The sequence below is a fragment of the Netta rufina genome (genome assembly GCF_964035555.1).
Source record: "Netta rufina genome assembly, chromosome: 21".
Classification (NCBI taxonomy): Eukaryota; Metazoa; Chordata; class Aves; order Anseriformes; family Anatidae; genus Netta; species Netta rufina.
In genome coordinates this window covers 6132696-6149700 of record NC_140145.1, presented here as the reverse complement: position 1 = coordinate 6149700, position 17005 = coordinate 6132696, and the positions used below count along the sequence as shown (strand labels likewise).

General features: G+C 61.3%; 1 protein-coding gene across 1 annotated transcript in view; it reads left to right on the top strand.

Annotated features, from left to right (window-relative positions):
• Positions 1-300: 300 nt before the first annotated feature.
• The window catches only part of TMEM132E (transmembrane protein 132E), a gene marked incomplete at both ends in the record, with an annotated part of 20334 nt that continues 3629 nt past the window's right edge, over positions 301-17005 (top strand). The window contains 6 exon segments of the mRNA XM_084299530.1: positions 301-364; positions 10105-10796; positions 10798-11018; positions 11832-11972; positions 13716-13908; positions 14221-14364. Of these exon segments, the coding sequence (XP_084155656.1) occupies positions 301-364; positions 10105-10796; positions 10798-11018; positions 11832-11972; positions 13716-13908; positions 14221-14364 (1455 nt within the window).

The following is a 17005-nucleotide window of genomic DNA, read 5'->3' as shown; positions in this document are numbered from 1 at the left end:
GGGGCCGGGGCTGGGGTGCTGTGCCCTGTGAGCTGGGGGGGCACCGAGCCCCCTAACCCCAACCTGGTGTCCCCCCCCTCCCCAAATTCCCCCGTTGGCTGCTGCCGCCGGCTCGCACGTGGTTGGATTTAGGGGATTTCTGCGGGTATCTCTATATTATTTTTTTTTTTGGTGCCTGGCTTGGATTTTTATTTTATTTTAAAATTTTCTGCCACGGGGGGGTGGGGTGGGCTCGGGGCCTGGCTGCTCCTGCCGCTGCCCCCCCCTTCCCACCCCCCCCCCCACAATCTACATCTCGCTATGGGGTCCCCAAAGAAGATGCCCCCGGGGCTGGCCGCCCTGCTCTGCTGCCTGCTGCTCCCCGGTAAGTGCCGTGGGGGGGGGACACACGGGACGGGAACCTGCGGGGGGTGCTTGGCTTTGTGTCCCTGGGGGGGCTCCCCCAGCCCCTGCCTCTCTCTGCCTTAAAACCCCCCCGCAGCCGCTGCCTCCCCTCTCCCTCTGCGCCCCCCTCCCCAAGATGAAATGGGTGAAGATCGGAGTTTTTTTCCTGCTTTAATCAAACGACAGCTTCACCGGGCTGTCTGCTCGGCTGGGGAGAAGGGGGTCGCCCCCCCCTTTTATCCCCAAAGCCCCCCCCTTTTTCCCCAAAGCCCCCCCTGCCCTGGCCTCCCCAACGCTTTCTCCTCCTCGTGGGCATCTCTTTGGGTTGGGGTGCGGCGATGGGGGCACAGCCTCTCCCCCTGCTTCTTCCTCACCCCTTTCCCCACCCTAAAAAAAATAAGGATTTGGGGTCGGGGGGGTCCCAGCCGGTGCTGCTGCCCCCTCCCTGCCTGAGGCCTGGGCAGGGGGGGCCCCGCTGCCTGCGCTCACTTTCCCTGAGTTGCATTTCAATCGCTGCTGTCACCCTGCCCGCGACATCCCAGCCCTGGGGATGGTGGCACCTGCTGCAGGGGGCTTTTTTTTTTTTTGAGGGGGGGGGCTTTTTTGGGGTAAAAGGGACCCCTGCCAATGCACCTTCCGCAGCGCCTTTCCCCGGTGGTTACGCAGAAAGTGGGGGGCTGCTGGTGTCTGGGGGTGCCGTGTGTACCCCTCGTCCAGCTGGGGGTTTTGGGGTGCCCCCAGGGGTTGGGGCTGTGCCGCCAGAGCCGGGGGGGGGGGTCTCAGGACCACGTCCCAGCAGCTCATGGATGAAGCACTGGGGGGGGGGGGGGCTTGGGCAGGGCTCCTGAGCATCTGCAGCCCCCCGAGGCTCTCGGAGGAGCTTGGGGAGCTGTTTACCCACAGCAGAAAAATGATAATAATTAAAAAAAAATACATTATATATAAAGAGGTGGGGTGCTGAGAGTGCTGCAGGGGGCAGCCAGGGTTTATTTTTCCCCTGACACCCCCCCAGCTCCCCCCAGAGCAGCAGGAGCAGCGATGCTCCCGGTGCAGCACCCGCAGCACGGCGCTGCCTCGCTGGGCACCGCAACTTTACCCAGGGGCTGGGGGTGCTGGGACCCCCCTGTGTCCCCCCCCCAAAGGGACCCCAGGAGCGGGTGCAGACCCACGGTGCTTCCCCGGGCACTGGCTTTTTCGGGACCAACAGGTAATGGGGTTGGCAGCCGGCGGGGGAAACGTGCTCGTCCTCCTTTCCTCCTTCCTTCCCTGCCTTGAATTTGCCTTTAGGAGCTGCGGGCGGCTGGCTCGGCGTTTCCCCGTGGGGGGGGGGAACCACGGCAGGTGTCTGCCAGCCCCGCTGGGGGATAAACGCTCGGAGACATCGGGGGAAATCTCCTGGCTTCGCCAGGGTTTTGGGGCATGGGGCTGGATGTGGCCCCTGCTTCCCCAGCCCCTCCTGGGGGGGTTTATTTGGAGCCCCCCCCCAGCTAGGAGCAGGCAGCGGGGTGGGTCAGGCTTTGGGTTTATGGCAGGACAGGGTTTGAGCCCCTGGGCTGGGGGATGCGATGGGTTGGGGGGTCCCCAGCAGGAGGGGGGGTGCCTGGTGCTGTGGTGGGGGGGCTGGAGCCAGGCTGGTGGCAGGGAGTGCTGGGGCTGGCACGGGGCTGCTGCCAATGGGGCTGGCTTTATGGGACCCCCAGAACCCCCTCCCCACTCTCCATTCCTCCTGCCCACCCGGCCTCACCCAGCCCGTTAAGGGATGGGGCGGATTTCCCAGCCCCAGCACCCCAAAATCAGACCCCCCCCCCCCCCATGCACCGGTGGGTGAGGGTGGCCCCAGGGGCCACCGGGACCCTTGCAAGGCACCTGCCATGGGTTTGGGGATCATTTTGGGATGTGAGCTGTCCTCGCCAGCCCCTTTGGACTTTTCTGGACAGCTGAAGGTCTTGGAGGGAGCCACAAAAAGCGGCCAAAAGCTCCAAATTTCCTCGGCCTTCCTTAGGAATCGCTCCGGCTGCCTGCTGGGCTCAGCCCCTGGCTACGCGTCGCCCTTTTCTGCCACCCGAGGATGCTTTTTTTCCCCGTTTCCTTTTTAATTTCTTTCTTTTTCTTTTTAATATCGACCCTCGGCGGCAGCTTCACCCCACTTTGTGCTTCTCTGCAGCTCCGGGAGCCCCCCGGGAGCCCCCACTTGGCTGCGGCCCCGCACCAGCTGCTGGCAGAGAGGGGATTTTGGCATCCCTGCACCCCGGGCTGGGGTGGCCCCGGGGCTGTGCGAGGGTTTTCCGGAGGGACGGAGCTCGGGTGCTGGGCACGGCGGAGCTGCAGAGCTGGAAGAGCCCTTTTGGGATGTGGTACAGTGGGGGTTCACCTGTTGGCTTGTTTGGGTGGGTTTGGGGTCAGCCCCTGTGTCCTCTCCCTGCTGCTCGCTGAGGCTCGGCCCCGCTGCCTGCCTCAGTTTCCCCTCCCGTGGAGGTGGAGATGTGGGGTTATTTGGTGTCCCCGTGCAAGGCAGGCCTGGCTTTCCAGCTGGCGTAATGCCGCTTGTTTGCTCTCCTGAGGAGTGTGGGATAAAAATAAAGGGGGACCCCACAGCCGTGCCGTGGAGGGGCACTAACCGGAGCGAAGGGGTCCCCACACGGTGCTGCTGTCACTGGGGCCACCAGGGGTGGGGCTGGGACCATATCCCTCTCCCTACATCTCCCCCCCTTAATTCCCAGTGGGACCGAGCCCCGTGTGTAGGGCTGGGGATGTAGGATGACCAGGAGAGCTCCAGCCAGTGCACCCCAACCCCAGCGGGGTGCGGATCACCTCCCGGCCCCATTTCGGCTCCGAGCATCCCCTGCCTTGGGGATTTTTCAGGCCAGCAGGTGGAGATGTGCCATAACTCGCTGCCGGAATGGGGAAAACGCACCCGGCGTTTGCTCATTTACCGGGTCCCGGGCACAAGGCTGGGTCTCAGGGGCTCAGCACCCTCAGCACCAGCCCCAAGCAGATGGGGGCCGGCAGCACCTCACCCTCCTGGTGGGGCACAGGGCAGGACGTGGCCCCCGAGCCGGGCTGAACCAGGCAGGAAGGGGTCACACGAGGGCACCTCGGAGCCAAAATTCTGTCTTCCAGCTCCAGGGTGCCCTTAGGTGACCCCGGCTCTTCCCTGCTGCCTTTTTTTCCCCTCGGGTTCCTAATGGGGTTTAGACCCCATTAGGGGTGGGGTTGCTGCCAGCTGGTTCGGCAGCCCAGCAACAAGTTGCTCCTTTTCAGGTTTGTCCCTGGGTGCTCGGAGAGGTGCCTCGAAACCCTCAGCTGGGGCTGTGCTTGCCTGTGTGTGCAGGATGAGCAGGAGCTGGCACATGAATCGCCCCAAAATTTTGGGACCAAGCTCCCCCTGCTGCACCACCCAGGGAAACTGAGGCAGGGCACCGGGTAGACGCAACCCCACAGCAGTACGTTGCACAGAGATGCTACTTAATTCACCCCACCGTGGCCAGCTGCTGTGGTCCCTCCTTTCTAAACCTGTTTCCTAAAAAAAAAAAAAAAAAAAATAAGGGAAGGAAAGGAAAAAAACAACCCAGCCCCAGTGGAGCATCCTCGGATGTTGTGCGGGCGCAGCCACCTGCCTGTCCCCATCCATCCCATGGCTTCTGGCGGTAGGGAGGAGGCAGGAAAAAAAAAATCCTGGAAAAAGCAGGGATTTAAAGGGCAAAGGAAGGGGTTCTTGCATGGCGTTACCCAATTTTTGGCTCTTTGCATCACCAGAGCAGCCCCAAAGGGGTGGCTGGAGGAATCGGTGCGTTCCTCTCCCGTGCGGCGCTCGTCGCCGAGCGAGCATCCCATCCATCTGGAAAAGGTCACTCTGGCTAATCTAATCAGCGTCTTTTATTATTAAATACAGGGCTCTGCTAACGAGCTGCCCCCCCGGGAGGGAGGAGGGGGCTCTGTGGCGCCGGGGCCGCGCTGCCTTTGGGGTGGGTTTTGCTCGCGGGGAGGTTGTAGGATGGCAGTGAGGGGACTGGTGCGTAACGGGGCAGGTCCTGGTGCTCGTCGCCGTCGGTAGAGGTGCTCTGAGCTCAGGGTTTTCCCTCAATTTGGGAGAAACGGGGTCCTCAGAGCTGCTCCGAGCTCACGTTTTGCCTTCAGACTGGGAGAAATGGGGTCCTCCAGCTAAAGCTGATGGCAGCCCAGGTTGCCTGCTGCCAGAGGAAGGCAAAAACACGGGGTTTTGGGATTGAGTGACTGGGCTTTTTCCCCAAAAGGTGTCGGGTTTGTGCTGCTGCTCTCACCGTGCCCGGTCCCTGCCTTTCCCCAGCTACTGGTTGCTGCTCCCAGCCCCGTCCCTCCCCGCAGCGCCGGGTCAGAAGCCCACGGCTCGCTGCCGTCTCCTCCCCGGGAGGATGCTGCCATCAAGGCACTTCTCTTTTCCTCCCTGGTCTCCTTCCGTCTCCTGCTGGCCAGCATTTTCCCCTTGCTTGTGCAATATTTGCCGTCCTGGATTTTTCAATAGCTCTGCTGAAAGCCCGGGGTCTCGGGTGCTTTGTGTTCCAGCCCTGCAAGGGTTACGGGGGCAGGTTGTGCTGTCGTGCTGCCTTGCGGGGCTGACAAAAGTTGTTCTGCTTTTGGGGCTTTCCCTCTGCTCTCGGGGTGTTTTGTGTCAATGCTGGACCCCATCCTGGTTCCTTCATGGCTTGTTTTGTGCCTCTTGCTGCATCCTGCTCCGGCTCAGCACTGCCCTGCACAGAGGAGAATGAATCGGTGCTGCATTAGCCCAAAACGTGTCCCTTGGCACAACGGGGGGGACAGAGATGGGACAGGGGCTGTGAGCAGGACAGGTGGCTTTAGGGGGCTCACTGCCACCCCACACCGATGCTGTCTCACCGATGCTGTCTCAATCCCGGGCTCAGCAGCTGCTGGGTTTATCCATGGCACCCCCCCGCTGTGCTGCGTTTTGGAGCCCTGGGGGTGTTCCCGTGGACATTCATGCTCGGGCAATTCCTCGTCCTTTTTATTTTTCCTTTTTTTTTTTCTTTTTTTTTTTTTTTTTTTTCCCTCACCTTTTAATTCATTTCTTCATTTTTCTTCCTCCTCCGCAAAGGCCCTCTCCTCCCCGGCCCCTGGCCTGTCCCCTGACGTGATTTGTGGAAATTGCTCTAAAGTAGCTGCCACGTAAAAGCCTCGCCTGCTCTGGGAATTTATGGCAGGCTGCGCCTGAGCGCGGCACATCCCATTTAGCCCGTATTTATTTATTCCTTTAGGTTTCTTCTCCCCCCTCCCTTCCCTTTTAATAATTTCCTGGGGGAAATGCAGGGCTCAGCACTGCAGCCTGGGGTGCCCGGCGTGTGTTTTTCCAGCATTTTTTGGGGGGTTGCTTCTCCACAGGGGGTGCTGGGCTGTCACCCAGGGGTGCTGCTGTTGCCCAGGGGGCTGCTGCACCCCAGCAGCCACCACCATGCTCTCGTTGGGGGCTGGTGGTTGGAAGAGGTGTCCCCAGGTGAGATCTGGGAGGAGGATTTCTACGGATGCCCCCAGACACAGACATCCCTCTCCTTTTCCTCTGGGACCTGAAGGAAGGGAGAGCCATCAGCACAACCCTGTATTAGACAGCAGAGAATCCACCCTGAGCAGCAATACTGCCCCTAGTGAGACTCGACCCTCTTTTCCCAACCTCCACCCACCTGATTCCGACCCCAGGCTGCTTTTGGGAAGCCCTAACCCCACCAACCTCCCAGGACGAGCACTGGGGTCTCTCTCGCCACGGTGCCTCCCGGCCCCACCGCCTCCGTGGGGCAGCGCTGGGGGCTGCGGGTGGCCCAGGAGCTTCACAGCCCCCCCGTCACAGCATCCCCTCGGCCGTCTCACCGCCGTGAGCCGGGGGGAGGTGCCGGTACATTTGTAACAATTATTCACTTAATTGAGTTCCAATTAGCCAGGGCTGGAGATGGAGGCTCGCACCGCGTCGGCGGGCGCGGGGAGCTTGTTGTCTTTCATGTCGCCGAAAACAATTTCCAAGGCTCCGGCTGATGGGAAGCGTTTCCAGGCTTCCCACGAGGGCCGGGTTTCCCGATTCGGCTCGGGTTGTGCTGCGGGGGGGTTCCCCAGGCTGCATCGAGGCACAGAGCACCGGGGGGGGCTCCCCCTGCCATGCCCAAAGCTCCCCGTGCCGGGGCTGCGCCCGGGGTTTGGCACCACCGGGGCTGAAGGTTTGAGTCTTGGGTGGAGGTGGAGACCTCCATTCCCCTTTTTTATTGGGTTTTATGCTGTTTGGGGGTCAGACACAAATTGGATGGAGGTATAAGGTGGTGAGGGTCAGTGCCTGGGGGTGGATTTGGACATGGGGAGGTGGGCGTGAGCCTGGCTCCTGCCCAGGTCCCCCTTTAGCTGGAACATCCCAATCCTGGGACACCCAGATGTGGGGCAGCCCCGGTGTGTGGTGCTTGTGTCCCCACTTTGCAGTTGACCCTAATGGCCGTGGGGGTGAAGTATTGACCCGGGGGTGCTCATGCTGTAAGTTTTGGGGCTCCAAATCTTTAACTGGGATGCTTGGGGGCAGCGGGGTGGTTTCACGCTGCCTTGAAACGAAGTCACAGCTGGGACATCTGTGGGTGCCTTCATGGTGGGAGCACCCCGGGAGGCTCGGTGGGGTGCTGGAGATGAAGGCTGTGCCCTGGGAGCTGCCCTTTTTGGGGTCTCAGGGCCCATCCCACAGCTCTTTGACCACTGCTTAAACCCTGGAGCCTTTTTGTCCCCGAGGGTCACCAGGGAGTGCCGGAACTCCTCCAGAGAAGCACCAGCAGAGCTTCCAGGCAGCATGAAGCCCTCTGCAAGGGGTTGAGGAGGGCTTTTAGTGTGGTGTCAGCCCCATTCCTTGCATCGGGACAACCCCTGCAGCCTGCCCCGAGCGGGGGAGCTGGGCTGTGGGGGGACCAGGCTGGGGCACAGCCCCCACCTCCCTCCCCCAGTCTTATTTTCCCGTGTTTTTCTCTCTGTTTTTCCCCTGCTAAGTGGGGATATACGTGCTGGGAGCCCCCTGCTGCAGCCCGGGGGATAAGCCGGGATCAGGATCCCCCCCGGAGCGTGCCTAAAGCGATCCCTATGGCAGACAGCTGGGGCTGGGGCTAAGCCGGAGCTCAGCGCTGGGTATCGGTGCTGGGTGAGAGGAGGAGGAGGAGGAGGAGGCTCTTCAGCCTCAGGGCAGTGGGGATGGAGCTGGGTTTGAGGAACACTCCCCATGAGCCCCATTTGCTGGGGATTTGGGGTAAGAATGAAGGCAAGCAAGCCAGCAACCCCCACTAACCATAACCATGGCGGGTCTGTCTGTCTGACCCCAAGCAGGGAGGACAGAGCAGGGGATGCCCCTTGGGGATGGGATTATTTCACTGCCAGAGACCCCCAGAAGCATCAACCCCCTCGGCTGGGGGGGGGTCTCTTGACTGTAGGGCGGTGGGGTGGGGGCTGCCACGTCCCACACCGCTGTCCCCACGTGCCCTCGTGGCCATCCCCGGGTCCATCTGGTGACGTGGGGCACATCTGGCCGGGCAGATGTGGCTGCCGGGGGGGTCACTGCATGTTCCCACCTCCCTCTCTGCCCCCTTTCTCCCCCCTGTGGGTCGCAGCCCACCCTGGAGAGGGAGAGTGCGGGTCCCATCCTGCTGTGGCGCTGCGCAGGGGGGGATTTTAGCCAAGAGGCGGGGGGAGTCTGGGCAGCCCCCAGGCTGGTTGGGTGCAGAAATCTGCTTTTTGCTCGTGGTGCTGAGCCGTGAGGGTGGAAGGACCATATGGTCCTCTCTGCGCCAGCCTAATAAACCCGGCAATGCGGGTCAGGCGCAGCAAATCCCGTTAACCGGTGCGGGGCAGAGCCGGCAGCCGGGGCTTAACCCTTGTGTCCCCCCAAACCCAGCTGGAGGTGGGGGTGCCGGAGCTGCTGCCCCCCCAGGGGGGCTGCTGGAGACCAGGGCAGAGGGCTGGGCACAGCCCAGGGTGTCCTGAGCTGTAGGGTTTTCCTTCCTGCCACCCTTCTCTCCATCAGTTCTCCTTTCTGCTGCCCCAAATCCTTCTCTGCTGCCACCCCATGGCATGGGGCTGGGGTCAGAGCGTGGTGCTGGGCTCTGTGTGTGATGCCAGGGCTCGGTGCCACCCCAACTGTCCCCCTGCAGTGCACTCAGCATCGCCTGATGGTGCCCCTCGGTGCTGCCAGGAGCAGGTCTTTGGGTGGATTCCTCTGCGAAATGATCTAAACCTTCCCCAAACACCGGATTTTTTTAAGGAACAAAAATGACAACGGACAAAATTTGCACTCTTTCAGTGATTCAGTGTTTAACTTGAGCTTTTTTTTCCCTGGCTTCCAGTGCCTCATTTGCTCTCATGGGTATTTCATCCAACGTAGCTCTGACCTGGGGATTGTTTCTCAACTCCGCTTTCCAGCAAATAATCTCATGCCTTGGAAAAAAAAAATCCCTCTTGTTGAAACTCCTGGGAAAACACCAGGAATGGCAGGAGCATCCCTGGTTGTGTGGCCCAGGACCATGCCACAACCAGGGCAGTGGCCTCACCGGCAGTGCCACCGGGTCCCCAGCACCTGCCTGGCCCAGGGGACAAGCCGCATCCCGGGTGGTGCAGCTGTGGATGCCATCGGTACCCGTATCGAGCACTAAAGCTCCTTTTAGGAACTTTCCTAAGCCTTTTACGCCCCAAAACTCTACTGCAGTGAGGTCCTGGGTGGGTTACGGGGTCTCGACTCTGTCCCAAGCCTGTGTCTTCATGGGTCTGGCCACAGCAATGCTCCAGCTGGAGAAAACCCTGCTCTCATCCATCTGGAAGCATAAAATAAAAGGAAAGGGTGAGAGTTTTGGGGCAGCCCCCCCGGCACGCTTCTCTCCCCCATCGGAAGCACCCAGGCAGGTGCCGTGGCAGGGGCTGAGCCGTCACATCGGTGCCTCTCTCCGTCACATCAGAGCCTCTCGCCGCCCGTAATTTGGGTGCTGGCGGCTGCTGGGGCCGCTGGGGAGCGGCTGCAATCAGCGCCGGGCTGCGTGGCGGGGAGATGTGAGGGGGGGCCCGGGTGTCCTGGGAATTGCTGGCAGCAGCGGATCTGAAGACCTTGAGATGTCTTCCAGGCTCCTGCAGGAGAGGCCGGGTGTGCTGGGGATGGGTTCAGCTGGGAGATTCTGCTCCTGCTTCCACCCAGCCCAACGAGCGGGGCACCGGGGCCAATTTGCCCCAGGTCACTTGGGAGGGTTGGTGGCAGTGGGCCAGGCGTGTCCCCACGTGGTGTGACCTTCTCGGCTCCCTCCTGGTCCCCCACAAGCTACCAGCGTCGTTGTCACGTTGTACTGGGCCGTGTCCATGGCTGGTACAATTGGGGCTCACCAGCTGGACCTGCTGCTTGGTTAATGCTGGAGGAGCTCAGCGCCTGTTGTGCCATGCACCTGGGGGCTTTGCTGGGAGCTGGGGCTGCTTTGGGGGAAAAGTTTGGGGCTGGTTTGGGGGGTGAGTTCATAGCACGTGTCCCTGCTTGCCGGACACCCCATCCCATGCCGAGGGAGGCTGGAGCCCCCCCACCATTAATCACAGCGACCCCCGAGGTGCTGTGGGGTGCTCAGCAGGAAAAAAACCCAGCCTCACCCCCCTTGCGAGATGCCTGGGGGCTGCAGCACCGCCTTGTCCTCGCCATGGGGGCTCTGGGGGGCGATGCCGTGCACTAACCCCATCTCTCCATCCTCTTCGCAGCCCACGCCAAGGGTCCAGCCCCCAGCCTTGAGCCCGCCGAGCCCCCCGGCGCCGTGATGCTGCCGGTGAGCTACCGCCTGTCCAACACCCGCCTGGCCTTCTTCCTCAAGGAGGTGGGGGCCAGCCCCCCGGGCAACGGCAGCGCCCCGCTGCAGCGCTCCGAGCCCTTCGTCGTCTTCCAGACCAAGGAGCTGCCGGTGCTCAACGTCACCCTGGGACCCTTCAGCACGGGGCTGGTGCTGCCCAAGGAGCACCTGCAGCCCTCCAGCACCCTGGAGGTCCCCGACCGGCTGACGGTCAACTGGAAAGTGCGCGCCTTCATCATCCAACCCCGCCTGGTGGCCAGCCAGCCCGTGGTCCAAGTGCTCTTCTACGTGGCCGGCCGGGATTGGGACGACTTCGACGTGACCGACCGGCTGCCCTGCGTGCGGCTCCACGCTTTCCGCGACGCCCGCGAGATCAAGAGCTCGTGCCGGCTGCGGGGCAGCCTGGCCACCTGCCTGGTGCAGGCGGAGCTGCCCCGCGCCTGGTTCGGCCCCGGCGCCGTGCCCCTGGGCAGGAGGAAGAGCCCCGAGAGCGTGGAGGTGCCGGGAGAGAGCCAGCAAGCCGAGCTCTACTACACCCTGCACGCCCCCGACGGGGCCGGCCAGTGCCTTGGGGACACCTTATCGGCGTCGTCCCCTCGCCGGGGAGGTGCCGGGGGGGGCCAGGACCGAGGGTCCCACGCAGCACCCGCTGCTGCGCATCGGCAGCGTCAGCCTCCTGCAGGCGCCCCCCGCGCAGCCCATGCAGGAGCACCGGCTGGACGGCAACGTCTTCATCCGGCTGCCCGACAAGCCGCTGAAGCCCGGCGAGGTGCTGAGCATCCTCCTCTACCTGATGGCCAACTCCACGGTGGAGCATTTCACCCTCAGGTAGGGGCCCGACCCCGGGATCGGCCCCAAAAGCGGTGCCGTTTTGTAGGGGAGGGTTGGTTCGGTTGGGGTGGGGTGGAGGAAGGGGATGGGGAGGGTGCTTATGGGGTTTTGAAGGGTTTTGGGGATTTGCAATGGGGGTTTCACAGCATTGCTGCTGTGGTGTGGTGCTCCCCATTGCACTGGGGTAGGGGCTGTGCCAGCAGCAGTGGGATTTGCTCGCTGACACCTTGGGGATGAGATGCAACCTGGTTGTGGGGTCAGCAGGGGCTCTCCCTGTGCCCCCCTTATCCCAGAGCTGGGGCAGGAGGTGCTGAGCACCCCAGGATGGGGAGGTGCTTGGGGGCATCCTTAGGGACAAGGGGGTGTGATGGGGACAGGCTCAGCCCTCCGCTAACAGGGCTGCTGGCTGATGATCCCTATATCTAAAACTGTCCCCGTGGCAGGGCAGAGCTGGCACTTCTTGGAAGGAAAATTGAAGCGTGGGGGGCACGCGGGGCAGCTGTTCCTAAATCCCATCTGTGTGAGTTGGTAGTGAACAGCAACGAGCCCCTGGCGTAGGGGACACAGTGCTTGAGGCTCTCCTGTCCCTCACCTTGGGGCCAGGAGCCCAAATTCCTGCCGGAGGGGTGATGTGGGGGCAGCACCCCACGGCAAAGAGGGGCTCGGGTGGGCGCGTCCCCACCACAACGCCTCCACCACGGGTGATGTTTCCGAGAGCCGGGAGGAATTTGGGGTGCAAAATCCCCCTGCAGCCCCAGCAGGGCAGCTGGGGGGGGGTCGGATCCAGCCCCTGAGCGTGGCTACCCACAGGGTGAAGGCCAAGAAAGGCGTCAACCTGCTCAGCACCAAGTCGAGGAGCGTGCAGTGGCTGGTGAGCTCGGAGCTGCTGACGGGCGGCAAGCACTCCACCGCCACCGTCGACGTGGCCAGGGCGGAGGGCGCTGGGCCCAGGTAAGGGACCCTTACATCCACCCTCAGCCCCAGGGCAGCACCCGAGGGGTGATTTGGGGAAATCTGTGGGTTTTGGTCCAGAGCTGGTCTTCGCCTGGTTGGCAGCGGTGCCCCGTGGATGCTGGGGGGGGGTCAAGTGATGTGCTCCTAGGTCATCGGGATGATTTTGCAGCTGCATCCCCGTCTGAGCTGGAAGCACCCGGTTGTTTCAGGAGCTGGTGGGTACTTATAGGGGATTTTGAGGCTGAGTTGTGAAGCCATGGTGGATCCTGCAGTTTTGGTGGAAGTATTTTAATTTTTGTAAAAGTTTTGACACCACGGGAGGCAGAAGCTCCTTGCTGGTTGTCCTGATCCCTGCTGAGAGTCCCTCTGGGGAGGAAGGGGAGCTCTCCCCGGGCACGGCCCCCTCTGGTCCTTAAGGTCACATCTCCATCACCTGGTGTCTTTGGGGTCAGGGAGGCAAAAGCTTGGAGCTGGGTTAGAGCGAGCTGATGCTCTCGAGCCATGCTGGAAAATGCCAAAAGCAACCAGAGCAGAGGGACGTTGGAGCCCACAGCTGACATCGGTGTGTCCCCACAGCCACCATGGCACGTCCCCATGGCCACCAGCCGCCTTGTCCCCTGCTCGGACACCCTGTGCCCACCCCGGTGCCACCCCGGAGCCAGACTCAGGCTGGCGGGGGGGGCACCCAGTTCCCCTCCCCTTCCCCTGCCCCCTCCCTGCCTCTGCCGCCGACTCAAATCAGCCTTGAAAGGTTAGAGACGGGAGATGAATTTAAAGTGATTACAATCACCTTTTAGACAAACAACTCGATCAAATATTAACGTAATGGAAATGATGAATGACTCAACGCCGCAGCGCACTCCGGGCCCTGCGAGCACGAGCGGTTTGCCTCGGGGATGGCGAGGATCGGAGGGGACCCTGGAACTTTGGGGTGATATTGGCCAATTTGGGTTGTTTTGCGCCCCAGCAGCTGCCCCTGGAGTTGTGCCCCAGATCTGGGCAGCCTGGCTGTGCCGGGACGCCCAGCAGCAAGGAGCCCCTTCCCCTCCTTGTATATTTATGAGGGAGAAACCTGTGTCCAGCCTCCTCGGATAGATGGAGCCTTCCTGCTGCATGGCAGGATGACAGCGGGGCCGTTTTGGCTTTCCTCCTCCCCTTCGTCCCCCTGCTCCAGGGAGGTTCTGCCAGCTCTGAGCAGGGCTGTGTGGGCCCTGCGGTGTCTCCTGGGGAGGCTCCGTTTCTGGGGACCCTTGGGGAGCTTTGTTTCAGGGGGATTGGCCCAAACCCCAGCGCAGCCCATGTGTTGCCTCGTGGGATGCTCAGGGTTTGACCTTTGGATGCAGAAGCAGCCCATGGTGGTAAATGCAGCCCTGATTCCAGAATGATGGAGCCCAGGAGGTGAGGACAGAGCCTGTGGCCATTTGCTGTCCCCTCGTCCATGTTCCCGTCCCGTGGTTAGTGATGCTGGTCAGGTCCAGCACAGAGTGTTGATATAGCACCCAGGGGAGCTGGTTGAAGCTTTTCTCCCAAAGGGAATAAGCAGAAAAAAAATCAAATTCTCTTCCGTTTGTGTGGGTTTCCCTCGGAGCAGCCCCCCGGCTGTGTTTGGGCTGAGCACCGTGGTGGTGACCACCCCCGAAGGGACCCTCTGGAGATGCTCTGCATGGCTGGATGGGACCACCCATTGCCGGTCCCCCGGGGCACCCAGCTCACTGTATCCTACCTCCTGTCCCCCGCCAGGGACGGGGACACCTCCTCCGAGGTCATGCAGCTGGATTTCGAGATGGAGAACTTCACCAGCCAGTCGGTGACGCGCCGCATCATGTGGCACATCGACTACCGGGGCCGCAACCCCCCGCCCGACCTGGAGAAGGTCGTGACGGAGCTGACGGTCATCCAGAGGGACATCCGAGCCATCGTGCCCCTGGCCATGGTGAGTGGGGTGTGATGTTCCTCCAGCCCTCTTACTTAGCTCCTCTGGTTTGGTGTTGGAGATGGTTTGATGTCCCCCGAGGGATCTGTGGGCAGGGATGGGTGGCGATGTGTTCCCCTGTGCTCCTGGCTCTCCCACCAGCCCACCTGCCCCAAATCCCACCCCTGCAGCACTTATCCACCCATAAATCCCAGCCAGCTCTTCCCCAGGACTGCTGTAAGAGGGGGACCAGGCAGGATCTGGCCCTGGGGTTTGGTGCAGGACAGCGAGCCGCCCTGTTACAGGACGGTCCCCTTTGCGCCCCGTCCCCAGGACACGGAGATCATCAACACGGCCATCCTGACGGGCCGCACCGTGGCCATCCCCGTCAAGGTCATCGCCATCGAGCTGAGCGGCATCATCGTGGACGTCTCGGCCATGGTGGAGTGCAAGTCCAACAATGAAGACATCATCAAGGTGGGTGCGGGCGGTGAGGGATAACCCCACAAAGGAGCACACGTTGAGCCTCTCCCGGGGTTTCAGTCCCCGTGTGTCTCTCCCCGGCCCTATGGGGTGAAGGACGGGGCCCTTTGTCACCACAGGAGGCCATGGGTTGCTCTGGTGCTGCAGACAGCAGCAATAACTAAGGGTTATCGTGGCACTTAGTGCCCACAGGTAAAATATTGTCCCCTGGCAGTGCAAGCTGCACGTTTCCATCAGCGGCTTCACCTGCACCACCAGGCGATGTTCATCTCCTGTGCGGGCTGATGTGGGGTTGGGGCCGGGGTCTGGTCCTGGAGAGGCAGGAGGGGGCCAAGGAGGGGATCGGGGACGATGGGGGACAGCAGGAGGGATGGGGAGAGGAGCGAGATGGGCGGCGTGGGAGAGGGGCTGGGCTGTGAGTGCAGAGCATGGCGACAGCCCCCTGCTCCCCTCAGCTGACGAGGCAGCCTCCGTCCTCGAATCCAGCTACGGCTGTGCATTTTCCATCGCCGTACCCATTCATCCTTGTACATTTTTCTATCACTGTATGTATCCATCTCTCCGCCCGCCTGCATGATTCTATCCCCATACTCATCCATCCATCCATCCGTCCCCCCAGACACCTCCCCTTCTCCCAGCGGGGCAGGGGGTGACGGGCAGAGCCCTGGCCAGGCTGGGACCTGCTCTCTCCTGGGGTCCCCTGGGAGCCAGCAGCCCCACGGGCAGGTGACAGCCGGTGTCACCGACTGTTTACCCAAGTTCTCGAACAAAACCCCTATCCGTGCGATTTACCGTGCCGGCTCTAATTTATGGAGACCGGTCCTCCGCAGCGTGATAAAACACTGGAGCAATAATACACTTCAGGATGGACTCCAAGACACTTAAACTGTTTAATGTGCTGTCTTTCCACTCGTAAATCTATTTACACGCTGTCCCCAGACCTGGGGGGGAGCAGACACATGCACGCGAGCGGGGATGAATAATGCATGGAGCAGCCCTCCAGCCCCGCTCGCTCGCCATCCGGAGCCCCGCGCAATTTCTTGCTGAGTTATTCTGTGTTTGTGCTAGGGATTCGTTTCCGAGGGAGCTCTCGCTTCCCTGCTGAGATTGGGGAGTATGATTACGGTGCCAGGGCTATAAACCTGTTACATAAATCAAAGCTTACATGGTGGGATCTGCTATCTGTTACTGTAAATAATTTAGCGTCGGGGAGGAGCGGGGAAGGGATGCTTCTCCCCAGGCAGTGTGGCTCGCTGGGGGTTGATCTTGCGTGGAGTGGAAATGTTGTGGACCTGGTGGACATGGCAGTGAAGGTGCCACCCCTGAAGGCTGGTGGGTGAGAGCTGTCATCCTGACCCCTGCATGTGGTGACACAGGGAAAATCCCCGCGCTCTGCCCGGAGAGAAGGAGCTGCCATCCAAGGCAGCATGGAAATAATCCCCAGCCGTGGGGAAAACACGTGCCGAGGGATGTGCAAGGAGAGGAGATGCCACCTCTGCCTCTGAGCCTTCCTTAGGAGCCCACCACCCGCCCCTGCTTGAAGACCCTCCAGGAGCAAGTCACCTCATCGGGGCTGCAGCCCTGGGGACGTGGCCACCCCCAGGGACCCTGGATGGCCCCCTCTTTCTGCTCCCGAGGGCCTTGGAGGTGAATTATCCCCTTTATCCCATGCTTGAGGCCGTGCAGAAGTGGAGCTGGTGGCGTTTTGGCTCGGAGCCCAGGCAGACCTCAGCCTCTCGCTTCCCGACGCCTTGCTGCAAATCCGGGAAGTATCTCCCAACAAGCGTGCGCTTCATTTAGAAGCTAATCTGCAGTCACTCCATCATCAGGACAGGCCCGATGTGCTGGTACTTTTTGTTGTTGAATCTCCCCCGGTCCCCAACCAACTGAACAGCAAGTGGCCCCCAGAACGAGGTGCTGGGGGGGATTTATTAGGTAAGGCAACGTGAGCAGCAGCCCATCATATTTATTGTGATAAATGGCACAATATCTAGTGCTGGAGGATTCGCCCAAGAGCTCATCTTTATTCAAACACTGCCCTGCCAGAGCTGAGATTGTCTTTTCAGGCAGGCTGAGCTGGTACAAGAGCAAACCTTCCTGTATGGCCCTTCCCTCCCGCTGGCCATGGAGCGGATGCTTCCCCAGGAGCTCCAGGTGCAGCACCCCCACCATCCCCAGGGACCACGGGGCTGGGAAACACAAAGCTCCTGCAGCTGGATGGATGTACGCAGCCCAGGATATGGTGGGGAGGGAGGGATGCAGGGATGCTTCCTCCTGTGCTGGCAGCCAGCGTGCAGCATGGACTCAGTCCCTTATCAGCCATCCGAGAATCCACGTGGGACAGCAGCTTGGTGGAATTTGGATTTTCCGCACTGTTGAGGTGCTCAGCGCCACTGAGAAAGAATGACCGAGCTGCTGGCTGAGCAGAGATTTTTATTATTTTTTTTCCAGCAGCAAACAATTCGGGTGCAATTCCCAATGTTTTGGGGGAAGAGCTGGGTGCAGGGAATGCTGCAGACATGAGGTGGGAGCCCTCAGCCCTGCTGCCCCCAGTCCTTGCTGGGGATCCTTGGGGATGGTGCTGTTGACTCCGCTGCCCTGAGCAGAAGCACCGGAGATGCTTTAGTGGCATCCT